A 21833-nucleotide genomic window follows, 5' to 3' on the forward strand; every position below is an offset into this window, starting at 1 on the left:
TAATAATAAATTTTCAAAGAAAAAAGTATAATAATAATAATAATAATAATAATAACACAATGGTATACATTCGACAGATGATTAGCAGTAAGGTATAGAGCATATACGGCACAATACAAATCACGTTAGGGAGGGAATAAAAATTATAAGAAATAATAATAATAATAATAATAATAATAATAATAATAATTGCAGTATCCCCCATTATCGATAATAACAATAGTAATATCAATATATATCAATATATTAATATATTAATAACTATCATAGTTACTGTCATAATAACAGGAGCAAAACAGACGCAAATAATTGTGATGGCAATGAAAATAAAATATGTATAACATATAATCATAATAAGATGAATAAATTGTTAATTTAATTGGGTTGTAATCCTATAAACCTTAAGATATATTATGACATGTAACCAAAAATAATAGTTCACTTCTGAACTTATATATATATATAATGTCATAATATACTGTAGAATACACAATATAAGAAACTTTAGTTCTTATTACATTACCATCATAACAGGCTAAGACATATAAAAAAGAAAAATAAAAAAAAGCAAAAAAATTATTCAAATTGAAGTATTTCATTCAATGTTGTAATTATGTTATTATAGATAACGCAGTGAAGCATAAGCTATTACTTGTGTTTATCGTAATAACCATAACCAAATACACAACCGATAAGCAAGTAAATATGTAAAATTGACTAGTATCAAAGTGTTGGAGGAAGTCGTTGTGGATGCATGATGCAGAGGATCGGATAATTTATAGGGACGAAGGTGACGCATTAATGAAGGTGCATCCACCTAACTGTGACAGAGCTCGGCGAACGCAATGTTTGACACTGAGAACAAATTAAATGCACCGTCGAACGAAACTGTTGACAAAATGACTTGTGGTTAAGTTTGAATTTCTTATTTACTTTGACTCAGCACTAAATTCTTTGATTTCAGAAAATTAGAAAAATATGATACCTATATTACCTATTACCTATATATAATCTATCTAATCTATTTGAATTTCTTATTTACTTTGAATAGTCATTAACTTAGTAGAACACAGCATTCGAAATGCTCGGGAGGTGAATACAATATTAACACCCTTGTCACTGTATTGATTTTGAAGCTTTTATGAATGTATTTTGATTTTGATTGTAGGTTCAGATGGCTACCGATGTGAAGGCAATTTGCGTGCCAAAGATTACGTGATCATGTGATGACTTTATCCCAACTGAATATATTTAAATTTAATGAATGTTAGACATATTGTATATATATTTGTCTTATTTCTTACTAAATTCATAGTGAGTGCGTGTATAGTATTAATAGTATTAATAAATATAATAACCATTCACGACGGCGGTCACCATTGTGAAATTAGTTAAGTTTTTTGGTAGATTATTGTTTGCACTGCATTGCAACAGATTTTGTTATAATAATTGTGTATCGATCTAAGTGGACGTAGGTTAATTATGCGATAGTAAATTTAAACTGGAACGATAGAAATTTGTTCCTGGTTTTTTATATGTTAATATGCTTCGAGTTTTGTTTACTTGCAATAAGAAACATATGTGCTTAATTCTCCCATGGAACTTTAATTTAATACGACAGCAATAATTTGGTTAGAAATGAGTTAATAAAATAATTAAAACGTGTTTCAACCACTAACAATATTAAAAGTGATTTAGATTAGCACCTGTTTAAGCAATTTTCATATATAAGTCATTTTGATTTCTATAAACAACACATTGATTCTATTATAAATATATTGAACTTAAACACTAAAATGGAAAACATGGACCAGGTTAAAATAAACTCACTTTCAATCGTGTTTAATTTGCAGTTTGAGGTTGATGAAAAGAAGATTTTTTGCTAAGTATGGCCTAACACACACACGGTGGATGGTCCGAACCTCACTATGAATAAACCAAACACCAATCTGTGACCCAAACCCACAACAACAGTATCCACAGTTAATGTTGTGTACATAGTTTTCTGTATTACTCAACAAAATATCAAATAGATAACACACGACAATGCACACGCCAGTACTTTAGGGAATAAACCATTAGTCTGATTATGCTCCCTATTTGAAGCATATAGTGGTGACAAAAAGACCTCCATCCCTTTCCAAGATAGCACTCTTGGGGCCAACTGGATTTGGAGCGAACATCCACCGTGTAACAAACTCCGGCCTCGTCAACCACATCGACTTGAGCAGGTTTCACACAAAAAGCCCTTTCGACAAAACTGATGGAGAGAGTCTACAAAACAAAGTAAACAAAATGTGTTTTCTTGAAGAAAATAATGACTTCCTAACATGCGACAGTGAGAGAGTAACAGAAATCATGGACAAAACAAACACGGGATGCAAGGACTGTCAACAACAATTATAGGATATTATACTATACAATAATAATGTCGCTATCTAGACTTTAAACACGAAAGTGAAGAAAAACTCAGACACAAAGCAACGGAATCATGCAAGAAAAGCTCACCAGAATATACTCATCGGCTTGATATTTAGAAATTTTTTTGTCAACAACAACAACCTCCCAATTTGGTAGCAATCTGGGCAGAATTCCTGGGTAAACAACTGAATAACGACCAAAGATTGAACTAAGAGCACGATAATCAAAAGATGCAAGGACAAACGCAGTCCAGGGGGTCAAATATAACTCCAGAATAACCAAAAGGTTGGCATGTTTTCTACGCTAGATGCTAACTGGATCGAGTATGCATCACCATTGAGGTGTAAAGGAGAAACCAAATACAAATGAAACTCATTGGATAGCAAAAATCCTCATCATCACCTACCATGGATTTAAAAGAATCGGGAAAATTACATATTTCCCCTAGAATTTCATTAACAGAAAATGGTTCGTCCACCGATAGGACATCATCAACCAAATGTGCGTGAGCGCGCAACACATGAATGATAAGAAACTCCGCGTTGCCAACATAAGCCAGGAAAAACCAACAAACCTCCCTTAATGTTATAAGCATGAATTAACTAAGTCAATCCCCCAACTATGAGACAAAGAGAAGGAGTCTTTCGGAGCGCCATGGTGAATTGATGACCTGAGTAATTAATGAATTTAACCTCGGCGGAAAGTTCATCCCGGAATTGACTATTAAAATTATGTGGAAGAGCGACGGTGGCCTGAAAAAAAATTTGTTGTTACTACAAAAAGTTGTTCATATATGATCTGATAATCCCTGGAACAGACGCTAATATCATGTTAGAGTAAAAAAAGAACCAAAATTGGGTCCACACGAAAAACCATGCATCTGCATGCAAGGCCTAACGCAGAAGAGTTGGACATGTTTCCTGAAATAGAAAACTGGCAGATGAGAGAGAGTTATGCCCCAACGAAAGCAAAATCATGTGAATCGTCAACAACAAAAAAAAGCAGATCGCAATTGCAGAGCTAATTCCAACATAATATTAAGCAACATCTTCAACATGAAACCAGTTGACACGAAGCATCCAGCTAGGCCAAACGGCGTGTGCACGATGATGGATAACAAAATTAAGTTTATGGTACCACCAAGAAAGTTAGAAAGAAAGTTTATCCCAGCCAACACAAAATAATAGATTGCATAAGCGCGGAGAAATCACAACAATAGCTGACACATGAGATATGAAAAGTTAGAGCACTCACCGTTTGTGAAAAGAAATGCAAGATCAGAGAAGAATCCTACGAAGGCAATTTGGGAAGCGCACCAATTGGCTTATTCTTGTTCTTTGGTAAAAAAGACTCGGCGCAGAAGCATGCATAAGTCAAACGAAATTGAGCATTAATTGAATGACACAGGTTGTTAAGGTGATGTATTTATTAGTATTAACTTGTGCATTGAATATAATAAAATGAAAGCATGATGAGACACACAAAAAAATAGAATCCATTAAAAAAACCAATAAAAAAGTTAAAAAGATTTGAGGGATCATTAGTTGCACACATAGATATACAGATAGATTGCTAGCGAAATACATAAGCTAATTAAATAGATTGATAACAACATAGGTAAGCTTATTAGATACCAAGAGTTTATAGATAAGACATAAATACAAATTAAAAATAAAAAAATAAATAATAAGTAACGAATCAAGAAATAACAAAAATAAAAAATAGTTTTACGGAAATAGATAAAAGTTAAAAGACGAATGTGGACATATAAAGATAAAGCTATGATATTAATATATATAATAAATAAAATAAATTTACATTTATGCAAAGAAACAATGATATAAATTGCTGGGAGGTAACCCCATCCGCTGTATCTATTATGCAACCAAGTACAGCAACAGTTGCATCTCCATAAATGCTGCGTATGCCACCCATAAAATTAGTAATCAATTATGTCTCATCTGCATTTCTGTTGTTGATAAGGAGGATTAAAATAATATTTAATTAAAGAGAAATAAACCAAATTTCAAAAAATCCAAGATAGGCAGATTAATCACACATTTTTTGTGGGCATATGTAACAACAAAACCGCGTGTGCACACCACCGGATCAATATAATTAGGTGGAGCCTCTAAATATAATACTGGCGACAAATTTGGTCAACGTTGCCAACGATTTCAGTTGCATTGAAAACAACTGATATCAAAGATACGAGCGAACCATGAAAAAAAAATAAAAGTTAACATTATAACAAAAAACGGGGGCGTCGCATTTAGTTAAGGACATTGGACGCCAATTTGTTAGCACTCACAATCAAAATTACTGAAGCTGAACACAATGACGTTAATGCATTAGTTATATATATATATATATATATATATCAATATTTAAATCTGACTATAATTAAATCTGTATGTATATGTATATAGATATAAGGATTCATATATTTATATCTACGTGTAGGCGTGTAGCCCATGTATAAATAACTTACATGCAATACTATTATCCGAGTCATTGGAACTATACAGTGTTTAAACAGCTCTAATCAATCTACCAGCTTAATGTCCTGCATCAAGATTGCACTGCACGCACAAATGTTGCAACATCCAAATAACAAAACAATGCTTCAAGATAACAAAGCATGTAATCACATCCACAATAACCACAACACAACCTAAGCATGAACCTGAGGACGAAAGCCAAAAAACATTAACCATAACAAAGCAAAGTATCAAGTTGGCAAGAACTAAAAGTAGTAAAGGAAAATAACTACGACATTAAACATGCTTCGGAGCATCATTCAGCAACCACGGAAGGAATTTTACAGACGAATCCACTCAGAAAAACTCCCCGGATCTGCATCTAAACACATAATCAATAAACGAAAGGACTTAGATAATCCCAACCGAAAAAATAGTAATTGCATATAAGCGTTATAAAGAACTATGACAGGCACATACACGAACGCAGTTGCCGGTTGATAAAGATAACTCACTGCGGCACTTACCTTGTATAATCGGTGGACTTTGTGCTCGCCTTGGTGACATGATGTCATCACGGCTAACCGGACTTGTTCGGGAACCAGTTGATGCACAGTATATAGGACATCCAAAGCTGTTGGCTCGGTAGTCCGAACTGCCATTTCTGTTGCTCAATGCAGGCGACGGGAGAGGAGTATATTCGAGAGCAAATGGAGGTATCACGTCACCCGTACGAAACACATCACGAGAAAGGGCGTCTGGGCGACGTTGATCCATTCTTACCGGCCTCGGAACAGTTGAGTTGCTATGTGTGTGTGGTTTCGGATAAACAATCTGGATTCCATCAAGGTTGCTTATAGAAATTTAAAGAGTTCCAACACCTTGGTAGTATGCGTGCAACTAAGTCCCGTGCCTAATATTATAGGCGGCAACCATCAAACCGAATCCCTCAGAAAAAAACGTATTGTGTCCTACCTTATCTAACATAACGCGAAACTCATTTCCATGATTATTCTTAAATATCATGAAATTACCCAGTTCATGATGAAAGGCGCGCGCACACACACATGAATAAATTATTTTATAAATTTACAATTGATAAATAGATGTAAACACGTTTGCAAAAAAAAATATAAATGTAAATAGAAACATGTATTTGAGCATAAGATATATATATATATGATTTAGAGCATATAATTATATCTATATGTATTTTTTATATATAAGCTATTGCATATTAATATATAATTAAATGAACCTGAAAACCAATATGCAAGAAGATATTGCCGGAAAATAAATGAAAAACAATGGAACCCATGAAAGTATCGGCGTAATCAGCAGTTTTGAAAATCTATATAACGGATGAGATTTAGGCAAAAGAAAACATACGGCAACAGGGTCTAATGTAAGAAAGAGAAGTCTATAGAAATCGTGGTTTGGATCGCCATTCTCACCAGCCTGTGTAGAGGGACAAAGGCACATCCATGACATAATGAAAGTAAGAATATCAGAAGTTCAGTATGAAAATGGACCTTCCAAATTAGGTAAAAGCATCACCACGAACTGTTAACAACATGCAGCAATATACGTGTGTGTATGCACATAAATGTGTATCAATATGAAATTTAGTTGGTTTAATTATTCTGTTGGTCATATAGTTTCGCGAAATTTTCAATTAGGTCCTTATACTTTTTTTCCTTTTAATCGGATCCCTACACTAATTTATTTTTTCAATTAGGTCCCTCTCAGCAGTAATCGGCTTAATTTTATAAGGACCCAACTAAAAAAAAATTAGTACAGGAACTTAAATAAAAGGAAAAAATTGTAGGACCCAATTAAAAAAATTGGTGCAAGGACTCGATTAAAAAGAAAAAAAGTATAGGGACCTAATTGAAAATTTCGCGAAACTATAGGGACCAACAGAATAATTAAACCAATTTAGTTACTTACCCATGGTCCACTAATATGAAAAAAAAACTTTTGAATTATGGAAGAAAGCGACCGCATGATAAAAGATAAATCGAAAAGTCTGGGGAAACAGAAAAGGGTGGGGAATGGTGGGGAATATTTGGGATGAGAAAGCGATAGAGTTTAGACTGATATTTAATTGCTATAGGTAACAATGATATTTATAATAAAGCATAACCAAGGGGTTTGAAATTGTAAAAAAAATGAGTAATTACCCAAATTAGTCCCTAAGAATTTTAAAATCGGACATTTTAGTCTCCAAGAAAAATCAATACACAAATCAATCCCCAAGGTTTTACTCCAGCAGACAAATCAGTCCCCATTTCATTTTTCGGCAAAGTAATTACCCAGATCAGTCCCAAAGATTTTAAAAATGGACATTTTAGTCCCCAAGAAAAATTAATGTATAACGTTTCTCTCTATTAGACATAACAGTCCTCCATCCAAAAATAAAATAATTATTATTATTATTATTTGTACAATAATACTGTACTATATTTTTTTGCATTTTTTGGACAAAAATAATGATAAATTTATTCATTATATATATATATATATAGTCACTCAATAATAATAATAATAATATCAATAATAATAATAAAATTATTAGAGATTATTTTACAAAAAATTCAAGGTTAAAACTATTTAATATTTTTATATTTAATATAATTAAAAGATGTGCTATGTAAAAAAAATATGTTTGTACTAAAAAATATGTATTAAAAAAATATTTTAATTTGGATTTATATTAAATACATATTTTTTTTAATAGAAACATATTTTTTAAAATAGTATATCTTTTGATTATATTAAATACAAAAATATCAAATGATTTTAACCTTAAATTTCTTGTAAAATAATCTCTAATAATTCTATTATTATTATTATTATTATTATTATTATTATTATTATTATTATTATTATTATTATTATTATTATTATTATTGAGTGACTATATAAATATAAATACAAATATAAGAATCTAATGAATAAATTTATCATTATTTTTATCTAGAAAATACAAAAAATTATGGTACAATATTATTATGTAATTAATAATAATAATAATAATAATAATAATAATAATAATAATAATAATAATAATAATAATAATAATAATCAATAAAATTATTAGAGATTATCTTACAAGAAATCTAAGGTTAAAATCATTTGATATTTTTGTATTTAATATAATCAAAAGATGTACTATTTTAAAAAATATGTTTGTATTAAGAAAAATATGTATTTAATATAAATTCAAATTAAAATATTTTTTTAATACATATTTTTTAATACAAACATATATATTTTTTTTACATAGGACATCTTTTAATTTTATTAAATAAAAAAATATCAAATGGTTTTAACCTTAAATTTTTTGTAAAATAATCTCTAATTATTATTATTATTATTATTATTATTATTATTATTATTATTATTATTGAGTGACTATATATATATTTAATGAATAAATTTATTATTATTTTTTTTCAAAAAATACAAAAAAAATAGTATAATATTATTGTGCAATTAATAATAATAATTTATTCATTAAATTCTTATATATATATATATATATATATATATATATATATATATATATATATATATATATAAGAATTTAATGAATAAATTTATTATTATTTTTTTTCAAAAAATACAAAAAAATAGTACAATATTATTGTGCAATTAATAATAATAATTTTATTTTATTTATTTTATTTTTGGACGGAGGACTGTTATGTCTAACAGAGAGAAACGTTGGAGATTGATTTGTACATTAGTTTTTCTTGGAGACTAAAATGTCCATTTTTAAAATCTTTAGGGACTGATATGGGTAATTACTCTGCCAAAAAATGAACTGGAGACTGATTTGTCTGCCGGAGTAAAATCTTGAGAATTGATCTGTGTATTAATTTTTCTTAGGGACTTGAATGTCCAATTCTAAAATCTTTTGGGGACTGATTTAAATAATTAATACCATCAAACTATCAAGTTACGAAATTACCAAATGTTATAATAAAATATAGTTAATGGATAAAACTGGTAGATAGAATTATTGGGCCCACCAGGGCCATATACACACATCACCACAGAGGAATGACTATTCAATAAAAAAAATAATTAATGGATTAATGGCTGAACATCAGGGGATAATGATAATAAACAAAACAAAAATACACAGTTTATCCCTTTAAATAATAATTGATAATTGATGGATCACTTTTAAATCATCGTTGGCACTACTATATGTAACGACTCAATTCTCAGTACGTCATGATCATACTGGAAATCGAGTGTCACTAACTTGCTTACCCAAAACTTTAACTATTTACTATTAAGTCTGTAATCAAATTAGCGCACTATCAAATTTTTTGAAAAACTTTTACTTTATAAAAAGATTTACGAGGACAGCTAATTAAACATACACAAACCATGGTAAGGAATCAAATAAAGCATACACAAGGCCAACATTATATATAAACATAACATATATCATAGATCATACATACATATAAAGGTGCTACTATATATATCATGAGTTAGCATACAACCCTTCATATCTTGCTACTATATACATAATTAACACTCCGGGTCCCTGGTCCATAAAGGAAGCCCCTAAGCTGGCGCCCAAAACTAGCCTAGCCAGTAGTTACAGTTCCTAATCTCTCGGTGGATCTATCCAAAAGAGAGAGACTAAACTAAAATTTCTACGCTACACTATAAGTGCCACCCAAAATACGCTACCAACTCTTACTGTCTCTGATCGATCATTGCAGCCAAAAGGCGAGATCTCTATCACCTTCATATTCTTCGCTGGGTCCTCGTATGTATAGGGGTAATCTTAACTAGAGCTCCTGTTTCCATCCGAAGGGGGAAGAGCAGGGGTAAGAACTGAGGAATTCTTAGTAGGGTCGGGGTGGTTAGTTAAGTCCGTTTTAATACTATACCCAGTCAGCAGCAACAACCGAATCACGCATCAAACATAATAACTAAAGAACATAAAGAGAAAACAAACACAACACATACACAATCACAGAAAACAGAATTCATAGAAGATATGCTCAAACAATCATGATGCATGTCTATCCCTAGTGCATGTAATGAGCTCATCTGTCGGTTTCGACCCGCTCCCAACGTAACTCAGCAACCTTTGTCTGAGTTTGGTTTCCAGTGTCATAACCTCTATAAGCAACCTCTGTCTTACAGGTGCGACTCTCTTGAGCCGATGTATGCAAACATAATCTCTGTAAGCAACCTCTGTCTTACAGGTGAGGCTCTCTCTAGCAAATGTATGTAGCGATAACCTCTGTAAGCAACCTCTGTCTTACAGGTGCAACCATCCCCTGGATTGGCTGATGTATCTCTGGAAAGCAAATCACGGTGGACTCACCACCATATCTTTGCTCATTTTCAGTAGGTAAACAATCATCTCTGCTTCTCTCCTTTTCTTTTTGTTCTTTCTTTCTTTTCTTTTCTATTCTCTGCTCTCCTGTGGCAGAGGTTCTTTAGATTCTTTTAATCTTTGCTCTCTACTCTTCTGTGGTAGAGGTTTCTTTAATATTTTTCTTTTCTTTTCTTTTCTTTCTTCTTTTTTCTTTCTTATCGTTCATAAATCATCCTCACATTATTCCCTCGCCTTTTCCTAAGTGTCTTAAATAAAATACTAATATATTATAATGATACAAATAATGCTAGTTTTAAGAATAAAAGAGTGTTATCATTACTATTTTTATATCAAAACATGCTTATTAATGTTCTATTCTTTAAACTTTTAAATATTTTACTTTTAACCCAGCATTATAAAAATTATTAATTTAATTTCGTATTTCTAAAAATAACCTCGATCTTTTATCAAACTACATTTTCATATTCAAAAATAATATTTAATGTGGTAACAAAAACTCTTTCAAAACCAAAATATTTTCGTGTGACCTTTCAAAATATATACTTGATTTTAAATCCATTTTTCGAGCTTTTTCGGTTACCGATTTTTTCTACAACTTTTAATTTAATTCGTCAGCCATTAAACCTCACCCATTTTATTCAAACTAACACAACGACAGCCCCAAATCAATCTCATGATCACAGTTTAGGCAGCACAAATATAACCAGATCACAAGCTTAATCACATATAACAATATATCCACAAAATTCAATATAGAGTCAACCAAACTCCATCAATAATTAATCACAACAATCATTCACTTATCCAACTCAAATTTAATTAATGAGAATTTACCAAAACACTACTTTCGTATGAAATCAAAATACTCGAAACTCCAGAGAAGCCTTCTGACCGAACTGCCGAAGAAGAAAACGTCCGGAATCGTCTGTGCCTCCTAGAACTCCAGTTGGCCGAACTTAAGGAGTAGGGAAGCTATATCACTGTCGAATTCCACCGATCAAAAATGACGCCAACACGTAAAGGATGAGGATACAAACACTTTTACCGGATTAAATTTTTTATTGGAGTTACGAATCGTAAGAAATCCGAGCGAGAAATTTGGTGGGGTTATGGTTCTCTCTCTCTCGGTCACTCTCTTCTCTTCCTCACCGTTTGCATGCAATGAATAATGTGACCGGATGATGAAGATTGATATGAAGGGAATGATTAGGTGTCATGCCTAATTATATATATATATATATAAAAGACATCCAATTTTCTTTCTTTGGCTTCGGTCATATATATATACATATATGTATATGCATGCATAAGCTTTATTTAATTTTTCTTTCTTGCCTTTTGTTTCTTTAATGAAACCGGCAATGAAACTAAGGGTAATAATAATAATATACTAATGATAATATGGTAAGAATAGTAATGTTAATATAATAATGATAGTAGTAATAATAGTAATGATAATTGCGTAACAACAACAATAATAATGATAACAATGTTAGTATAATTATAATAATAATATATATAAGGTTAAATGTATATAATTTACTAATATAAATGATATTAGTAACTTAGAAATTAAAAGATATTTGATAAAATTTTAACAACTCTAAACTCATTAAGAAATACCGATAATTATTTATATCGGTAAAAGTCGAATTTGATAATAATAATAATATTATTATCCAGGCTCCATTATAATTAGGGCAAGTAAAATAAATAAATAACATAATAATTGAATTATATTACCATTTATTTTACTTCGGAGTTCGAAGTCGACTTGTCAAAATAAAACTAATCGCTTCAAAATATTATTTTAAGAAAAACTCGCGTTGGTGCAAAAATTAGAGTTCTTATATTCTACCCTCTAAAAGAAAATTTTGCCCTCAAAATTTTCTTTACCCATAAACAGGTGCTAGTACTCGGTCCTTATCTTATTTTCTAGTCTTCAGGTGTGTTGTATTTTCTCATCTCGTCTCAACTTACATATAGCAGTTAAAGAAATAAGAGAATGCAACGCACGAAAATCGTAAAGTGCAGTTAAGAAACGAGTCTTGACATAATACTGACCTTGGGTCAGGGAGTCCGAGTACGAGCATCTTCAAGAATCATTGTAAATACTCTTTGTAAGACCCAGAACTTTTGAAAACTCTTATGATGATCAAGCCTCAAACCATATAGTTATTTATAGTCTTAATTTCAGAAATTATTTTATTAAAGATAATTAGAGCAAGTTTTGATTAATTGAATTTGAAATAAATTAAGATTATTATCCAATTTTTTAATTATTGGATTATTTTCTATATTTAAATCATTAAGTTGGTAGTTATGAAATAATAAGAATTTTATATGATTTGGACTAAATAATTTATATTTTAAGATATTAATACTACTGTTTTGGAAAATAAAGAAATTAAGTATATTATTTCTAATTTTTGGATTTGAACATTTTATTGAAACTAATTTATAAAATTGATGAGCAAATAGTATTTCTATATATTATTATTGTTGGATTACAAATTATTTCCAATTACTATATTATCCCTATTTTTATTTGAAATTACCAAACTACCCCTAAACCTAATTTTACCTAAACCCTAATTTCCCCAAACTCCTAACCCTAACAGATATAGCCGTCACCCCCTTTCATCTTCTTCAATGTAAACATCGCATTCTCCGGTAGCATCATCTTCTTCTTCAATGTAAACATCTTTCTCACGGTAGCTTCCTCTCCGTCAGTGACTTTGTTAGTGTCATTTCTATCAGCAGCATCGTCGTCTTCGTCAACATCGCATTCTCCGGTAGCATCATCGTCTCCGTCAGCATCGTCTTCACTGTTGGCTCTTCTTCTGCTTCAATGCTTTAGAAATCTTCTTATGCTTCAGTGCTTCAGCAATCTTTCTCATTTTCAATTTGTTCTCTTTTCATTTTTTGTGAATCTGATTGTTAAATTTTGTCAGTTTGTTAGTTTAGGGTTAATGTTCTCTTCTATTATTAGTGGATTTTTATGAGTTTGTTTGTGAATTTGTTGGTTAATTTTTGTAAATCTGTTGGTTTAGGGTTGATATTCTGTGAATTTAAAAAAAGAATTGGAGTATAAATATGATTTGTTTTGATATTGCTAAAATTAATCATATCTGTTTCTAAATTTTACTGTTAGAAAATTTTTTTTCTTTTCTCCCAATTTTTTTTTTAAATTTAAGATTTAATTGGGTACCCGACCACCAAAACCAATCCAATCTGAAATTAATTGGTTTGGATTGGTTTGGGTCTGTTCTCAAAAAATGCCTTACTCGTTCATATTTTTTTATACAAAATATAGCATAAAAAATTAATTATATATTTGATTGAAAATGAATCAATATCAATAAAATAATAAAATGCATTATCTGAGTAAATAATATGTCTCTACTTACTTTTTAACCTTATGCAGATGAATTATATGAGTCTAATTTATATTCAAATACTCCTTGAAAAAATATTGTGACATTTTTTTACTTTTTCTAATAAAGACCTTGACTTTTTATTATCTCTTCTATTTTTTTTTTCACTCAACTTGAGTGTAAGATTGTGCACCTAGACATAAATTGAGCAGGTGGAATATATATAACTTATCCTTTTATAATATACAAATCAACATAATTGAAAATAAAAGTGTCTTTGATATGAATTTCTGAAGTGATGAAGACTCTCATATGAACTGAATTAAAGGACACATAAATTTCAACAAACAAGAAGAAGAAAATGTGAAAATGATGAAAGTGTTGTAAATTGAGAGTTAGGGTTTTATATTAGTAGAGAGATTAAAATGAATCTAAATTACTAAATTAAAACACTATTATAATATAAAATTTATGGTAAAATAAATATTGTTTGGATTACACTATTTAAAATTACTTTTAGATGAAAAATTACTAAAATAGATATCAATTTAAATAATTTTTTTATATTATCCAGTTATTTTAATTTAGATATTTGAATAATCTTATTAATTAATTTTATAATAAAATTAATATTTATTTATTAAAATAAAAATAACATATAAAAATTAGCAAAATATATTTTATATTAAAAATAAGAAATATAAATTATATATATAAGAGTATTTATCAAATATGTTATATTTTTTAAATTTTAAATATTAATATAAAAATATTAATTTAGTATTTTTTTTACATCGTATTTTTATTTTAATACTCTCAATAATCTTATTCTTAATATTATTTTAGAATCCAACGTTTATGATTTTATTAATACCTATGATTAATTTTTTATTTAATTTGTCTTTTTTTAATGGAATCATAATTTGTGTTATAAAAAAATTACAATAAAAAATTGTATATACCAGAATTATAATTATAAAAAAGAATACTAAAAATAATAAAATTAAATATTTATTTTGGTAGAGATCGAAACAAATCTAAAAGTTTTTGATGATGTATTTTATATAATATATTTTTAGTTCTTTTAGTATTCTTTTTTAGCACCTATAATTTTTTACTATTATTATTATTTATGGTTAATTTTTTGTTTAATTTACTTTATCTAATGGGATCAATAAATCATATTATGAAAAGATAATAATAAATATAATATACAAAAATCACAATTATAAGAGTATATAATGTCAAATAAAAATTTAACAAAAAAATAAAAATAATAAATAATAGAAAAAAGAGCTCATACAGGGAGAAATAATAAGAATTCCATAAATAATACAATAACATGTCTAAAAGATAAAATTAGTAAAAGAAAAAATAGATGTTTAGTGTAAATGACTGAAAGCCTGTTAGTGAAACGCAGAAGCTAGAAATTGTTGTTTCTTTGTAAACGTAATTTTGATTACAAAATCACTTCTGCGTTTGTCAAATCAAAAGTTAGCAAAAAAAAAAATTAAAACTTTCAATAAACTTAAACGTGCTTTTTCTCTTCAAACGGATTTGCCAAACATACCCTATATCTAATTGGCACTTACCAATTATGTTAACGATAACTAAGATAGAAACTAACAAAAATTCACAAAATTTAATTTCAAAAACTAATTTTAATCAATTTTTAAAAGTGATGTATTAATTTGATTCATAATGAAATTTTCATTGAGAATTTTAAAAACAAATTAGACACTACTTCGATTATAAATGTATAACTATACAAAATATTAAATAGATTATACTTTAGAGTTAGTCTTTAGAATAAAAAATCCATGATGCTTACAATATATTCAATTTCAATAATTTAGATCAATGAAGTTATTTTTTAAAAATGGTTTAAACTGAATTTATAATTATTATGGTTAGAAAAAATTGCAAGGATTGTATATAAAATATAGATGACATTACAATTTCAGTATTCTTTTATTTATTCAGATAAAAAAACAAAAGTATTTTATTTTGGTTTTTTCGTAACCGGAGTACTTAAATCCTTAAAAAAAAAAAAATAGAAAAAATATGAAGTTGGGGAAGTGTTGTGCAATGTGCACCACATGGTTTTGGCATCCACATTGCGTTCCTGTTTGCAAGAAGACGAGTGTTTCTGTAATAATAATCGGCGAATCAAGGAAGGAGCAGCTGAGTAGTTAGTTACAAAAGATGCGTCCTCAGATGTTGTCACTCTCATCCAACGCCACCACAACACTTCTCCGTCAAGCTCTTCCCTTTCTCCTTCAGCTTCATCCCTCTCTCACTCTACCTTCTGCTCCTAACCCTAATTCCATCATTTCATCACGCTATCGTTCACCCCTTCCTCCCACTCCTTCTGCTGCTTCTTCTTCTCTATTCGCCGCCACTCGCAGGTTTTCTACACGCGCCACCCATGTCAATGACCCTGGTTCTATTGACTCCCCTCTCATGCAGTCCATGGAGAAAAAGGTTCTTTCTTTCTTCATTTATTATTCATCTTGTGTTATTCACTAATTATATAATTATCCTTTCCCTCCATTTATATAGTTTTTTTATTCTTAATTTGTTTTCCCCAATTAACACTGAAACAGGGTTGGGAAATTGGATATGGTATTTAGGATGGAACAGTGAAATTAGGGTTATTACGAAAGATCAATGGATTATCAAAAATTTGTATGAAAATTACTGAAAATGTTAATGTAAAATGGAGGAGAAATATGGTAAAAGGACGGCTATGATCCACGAATACTCCGTTTTTACTCACATTTGTGTATCTGAATCAGTCAATCTTAAATAATTTGTAATGTGTTTTGACAGATAAAGGATCAACTCAATGCTGAATCAGTCACCGTAAAAGATGCTTATGGTGATGGACGCCATGTAAGGTAAGCATTTTCTTCAACCATCCAAGTGAAGTTTTGTTTTGCAAATCACTTCAACGTAATTTTATTTTTAACATATATTATCAATTATTAGTTATTTACTAGCAAACATTAGTAGAGAGCCACTTGAAAACTTTAACTAGAAACATACAAGGGGTGTAGCACATTGATCCTTACACAAGAGGCTAAGATTTGCAAAATATATAGAATTAGTCCTTACAACAAGTTTGACACGGATCATGGAATCAACAGCCCACATAAAAGATTATTCTCTTTTTGACAATTACCTCTCCTTAAAAGATTTTGTTTCATTCAAAATGCTGTTGTGGTAACTTCTCCATGGATGACAAAACATGACGTTTTTGTGCTTTCTAGATCATCGCAATAGGTATGACACATTCTAGGGATTTAGAGAACAACTGATAAAGATTCAAGCTTGAATGAAACAAAGTTGTCTAATCCTTTTAGTTGAGGAAAGCCCTGTAAAAGATTAGCTAATGTGCATTAAATAAAAGCCAATTGTCCAATCTTAGCCATTGAAACATACTTAATGCAAGCATGACATTTCAACAAAATGTACTAAATAGTACCATAAATTTTACATTATGGGTGACTTTGATATGGGGTCAAGGTGAGGGGTAAATTTTACATTTAGAATCCATTCATGAAATTTCTATCTATTTTTACCCTTATATCAAACACATCCTCTGGTGATATTCACATAATTAAACATCCTAATTTCAGCATGTCTATCATAAATCATATATAAACCTTTTGCTATCCAACTATTTCTAGGGCCTCTGAAGAATTTAATGAATATGTTTGTTCCTTGCATAACAACTATTGGAGCCTATGTAGAATGTTGATTGGTAATTGCAGATTGCTTGTGTCGTTCTAATCCTGTTCTCCAAAATTTTTTAGGATAAAATAGAACGCTACCAAAAACAACTAAATGCAAGGCAAACTGAAAATAGTGACAATTTCAAATATATGGTTGCATGTGTATTCTGATCAAAAGTTGTCTCTTAGCCAAAGGCTCCATGTAGTTGACAGTTGCATTTGACACAGTTATATGGCCTGACTAGAACATAGCTCTAATTTGTGGTTTGGTATTGCAGTATCGATGTTGTATCCACTGCCTTCGAGGGACAATCGGCTGTAAATCGGCAAAGGATGGTGTATAAAGCTATATGGGAGGAGCTTCAGAGCACAGTTCACGCAGTTGATCAGATGACAACTCGCACCCCTGCCGAAGCTGCCACAAAATGATAAAGGCTCACGGGAATCTTGATCACCTAATAATTTTTGTAGGCTTTCTTGGAATGAATCAATAATCTTATTACTGCGATTACATTATATGTTCACATGCAACTGGCGATCAGTATTCTGTTTTAGACTTTGAGAGTTCCTAAATTCTTTAATATACCAAAAGGTTTAAGGGAGTTTCAAATGTGTATGGTCCAAAATGTTTCAATCCACCCGCATCACTTTTTCAATTGATGCTCATATTGCCGTTCTACAATTACACTTTTCAATATATTGAATTGAAACTTGAGAGGGAATACAATTCATTTTTCTTTATCTATTTGACATAGCGCATCCAGTATTCATTATGTTATTAAATCACAAGATATCATGTTACAATTTGTTGATTGTTGGAGGTGCAATACATAGGTGCGTTTGAGAAGTTTCAAAAGTTATTTTTTGAGTTTTTAACTTATGAAAAGTAATAGTATTAATGTTTAGTGCAATTTTCAAAATCTAATTTAACTTTTTAAGAAATTATGTAAGTGTTTATGGAGAAATTAAAAAAAATAATCTTTTTCATAATAAAAAGTTTTTTATCAAATTTTTTTTAAATAAGTACTTTTAGAACTAAAAAACTAAACACAAAATAATTTATTTATAAATTATTTTTAATATAAGTATTTATTGTTTAAACTATTTTTTTAAAAAGAGTTTAATTAACTGGGGAGTGCACCGAATATTGATCATATTCTTTCGGTAAGTATAGTTTTTAAATGCGCAACTTTTCTTTTATATATGAAAATATTGGTCTTATAATGCATTTTAGTCGCCAAAAAATTAAGCGATGTTGTGATAAGGCATGAGGTGGATGTTCATTAATGTTTGGGCGGCTAACTTTTTCAAGTAAAAAGTTTAGACTATCAAAGAAAGATTGAAGTTAATTCCATATGAAAATTTACCTTTTGTATGCCTATAAATAGGAGGCTAAGGCTCAGGCAAACACAAAACAAGCAATAATAAAACAAATACTCTCTCTCTGATGTATTATCTTTATAGTAGTATAATAGTATTGGTAAATACTGATAGTAGTTTTTCTATTTATACTTTATTTTATTATCTCTTCCCTATTTATTTTACAACACGTTATCAGCACAAGACTCTAACCAAATTTTAGAAGACTCCAAGTAACAAATTTTTATTATGTCGAAGTTCTCTCATCTTGAATTTAATGCTCTTGATATATCTGGAAACAATTATTTATCATGGATACTTGATGCTAAAATCCATCTTGATTCAATAGATCTTTGAGATACCATTAAGGCTGAAAATAATGTATCCCAGAAGGATAAAGCCAAAGTCATGATTTTTCTTCGGCGTCATCTTGACGTATGATTGAAAAATGAATATCTCATATTAAAAGATCCTATAGATCTGTGGAAAGACCTTGAAAAAAGGTACAATCATCAAAAGACGGTAATACTTCCTCAAGCCTAATATGTTGGAGAAAACTTATTTGACCTTCCATGCCTCGAATGTGCTCCAGCAGCAGTATCGAGAAAAATGATTTAAAAAATATTCTGAGTTAATTTCTTGTCTTCTTGTTGCTGAACGCAACAATGAATTACTTCTAAGGAATCATGAAGCGCGCCTAGCTGGTGCGGTCCCATTTCTTGAAGTAAATGCGGCAAGTCATTACCCCAGAAGAGGTAAATGACAAAATTTTGGTAATAAGAAAAATTATAGAAGGAAGAATAATTATATTCATAAGAAATGATCTCACCAGAAGTGGGATAGAAAAAGAAACAATGGGCAAAGTAAATCAATTAAGGATAAATGCTTCTATTGTGGTGGAAAGAACCATTGGTCACGTACCTGTTGTACCCCAAGATACCTAGTTGATCTTTATCAAGCATCTTTGGAAAGGATGACAAAGGAAAGGAAACAAATTTTGTTTCAAATGATGAAAATTTCACCACTCATTATAATGTATCTAATTTCTTTGAGGATCCTGAAGGAAATATTGGTCATTTGATCAATGATGGAATAGTTTAATATGTGGGATTGTTAAGTATCCATGTAAATAAATAATGTAAAGAACTTATGGTTAAGTTTTATTTTCTATGTATTTAAGTTTCAAATATGATGTGCATAAATAATGAAATATTAATGTTTATATCATTAAATGTGTCAAGTTTTAAAATAAAATTTTAGTATATGACATTATTTTTATGTACAGTGTTTCTTAGAAAAATAATTCCGATCAAGTATTCAATTTAACTGTGCATACTACTCATTTTATTATTATTATTTGTCTTTGAAAAAAATGACAAGGATATATAATGAAGATGTATACCTTGCGGATAGTGCAAGTTCGCACACCATTCTCAAAAGTGATATATATTTTACCCATATTGTGCCAAAAGAAGAATATGTTAATACTATTATTGGCTCAGAAAATGTGATTGAAGGATCCGGAAGAGCTATAATTTTATTTTCCGGAGGAACAAAATTCATAATAAATAATGCACTATTGTCTACCAAGTCTCTAAGAAACTTGTTTAGTTTTAAAGATATTCGCCGAAATTGATATCATATTGAGACTATGAACGAGGGAAGTCATGAGTACTTATGTATCACAACTCATGATTTAAATAAAAAGGTTATACTAGAAAAGTTACCCTCACTTTCATCTGGGTTATATTATATCAAGATTAGTGCGATTGAATCACATGCCACTATAAACCAAAAGTTTACTAACCCAAATGAATTCATAACTTGGCACGACCGATTGGGTCATCCGGAAAGAACCATGATGCGGAGGATTATTGAAAACTCCCATGGTCATTTACTAAAGAACCAGAAAATTCTTAAATCTAGTGAATTTTGTTGTGCTGCATATTCTCAAGGGAAATTAATTTTAAGGCCATCACCAGTAAAGATTGGATTTGAGTCCCCTGAATTTCTAGAAAGGATTCAAGGTGATATATGTGGACCTATTCATCCACCATGTGGATCTTTTAGATATTTTATGGTCCTGATAGACGCATCTTCGAGATGGTCACATGTGTGCTTATTGTCTTCTCGCAACCTGGCGTTTTCGAGATTACTGGCTCAAATTATTCGATTAAAAGCACAATTTCCAGAAAATCCAATCAAAGTAATTCGTCTTGATAATGCTGGTGAATTTACTTCCCAAACCTTTGATACTTATTGTATGACTAATGGAATAAGTGTTGAACATCCAGTAACTCATGTTCACATACAAAATAGGTTAGCAAAATCACTTATTAAACGCCTCCAATTAATTGCTAGACCCCTTACTTATGAGAACAAATCTCCCAACCTCGGTTTGGGGGCAGCTATTTTACATGCCGCAGCACTTATTCGTTTGAGACCAACGAGTTACCATCAGTTATCTCCTATGCAGTTAGCTTTTGGCCAGCAGCCAAATGTTTCCCATTTAAGAATATTCGGATGTGCGATATATGTTCCCATTGCACCACCTAATCGCACCAAAATGGGATCCCAAAGAAAATTGGGAATATATGTTGGATATGATTCTCCCTTTATAGTGAGGTATCTTAGAGATACAAACCGGAGATGTATTTAAATCCCAGTTTGCGAATTGTCATTTTGATGAATCAAAATTTCCAACATTAGGGAGAGAGAATAAGCTTCCTGAAAAGGAATTTAATTGGAATGCATCATCTTTGATGCATTTAGATCCTCGATTAGGGCAATGTGAATTAGAAGTTCAAATGATTATACATTTGCAAAGAATAGCAAATGAATTGCCTGATGTATTTTCCGATACAAAGAGGATAACCAAGTCTTATATACCAGCAGAAAATGCCCCAATTCAAATTGATGTTTCAGTCGGACAAATAGCCACTAAAGTAAATTTACGCTAGAAGCATGGTAGGCCTATTGGTTCCAAAGACAAAAATTCTCGAAAGAGAAAAGAGGTAAATGCTATTCCTATTGAAAAAGATATAGTAAAGACACCTGCAGTTGTCCAAAATTATGATATAGT

At 30.2% G+C, this 21833-nt stretch overlaps 1 protein-coding gene and 1 long non-coding RNA gene across 2 annotated transcripts; one reads left to right on the forward strand and one right to left on the reverse strand.

Moving 5' to 3' along the window:
- Positions 1-1808: 1808 nt before the first annotated feature.
- Positions 1809-4140, reverse strand: LOC140177296 (uncharacterized). Its single transcript, XR_011869115.1, has 2 exons — positions 2509-4140; positions 1809-2274 (listed from the first exon to the last, which is right to left on the reverse strand). It is a non-coding gene; the product is annotated as an uncharacterized lncRNA (long non-coding RNA).
- Positions 4141-15617: 11477 nt separating this feature from the next.
- Positions 15618-18002, forward strand: LOC112727097 (protein BOLA4, chloroplastic/mitochondrial). The gene is made up of 3 exons (XM_025776725.2): positions 15618-16139; positions 16488-16555; positions 17671-18002. The coding sequence occupies exons 1-3, from the start codon at positions 15861-15863 to the stop codon at positions 17819-17821; spliced, it is 498 nt and encodes a 165-aa protein (XP_025632510.1). The 5' UTR covers positions 15618-15860; the 3' UTR covers positions 17822-18002.
- Positions 18003-21833: the final 3831 nt, after the last annotated feature.

The sequence above is a fragment of the Arachis hypogaea genome, chromosome 12 (assembly GCF_003086295.3).
Source record: "Arachis hypogaea cultivar Tifrunner chromosome 12, arahy.Tifrunner.gnm2.J5K5, whole genome shotgun sequence".
NCBI classification, from domain to species: domain Eukaryota; kingdom Viridiplantae; phylum Streptophyta; class Magnoliopsida; order Fabales; family Fabaceae; genus Arachis; species Arachis hypogaea.

What these genes read in the sequence shown, in the direction of transcription:
- LOC112727097 (XM_025776725.2), top strand. Translation starts at nt 15,861, where the DNA reads ATGCGTCCTCAGATGTTGTCACTCTCATCCAACGCCACCACAACACTT. An exon ending in TGCAGTCCATGGAGAAAAAG is followed by an intron (nt 16,140 to 16,487) that starts GTTCTTTCTTTC and finishes GTGTTTTGACAG; the next exon opens with ATAAAGGATCAACTCAATGC. An exon ending in GGTGATGGACGCCATGTAAG is followed by an intron (nt 16,556 to 17,670) that starts GTAAGCATTTTC and finishes TTGGTATTGCAG; the next exon opens with TATCGATGTTGTATCCACTG.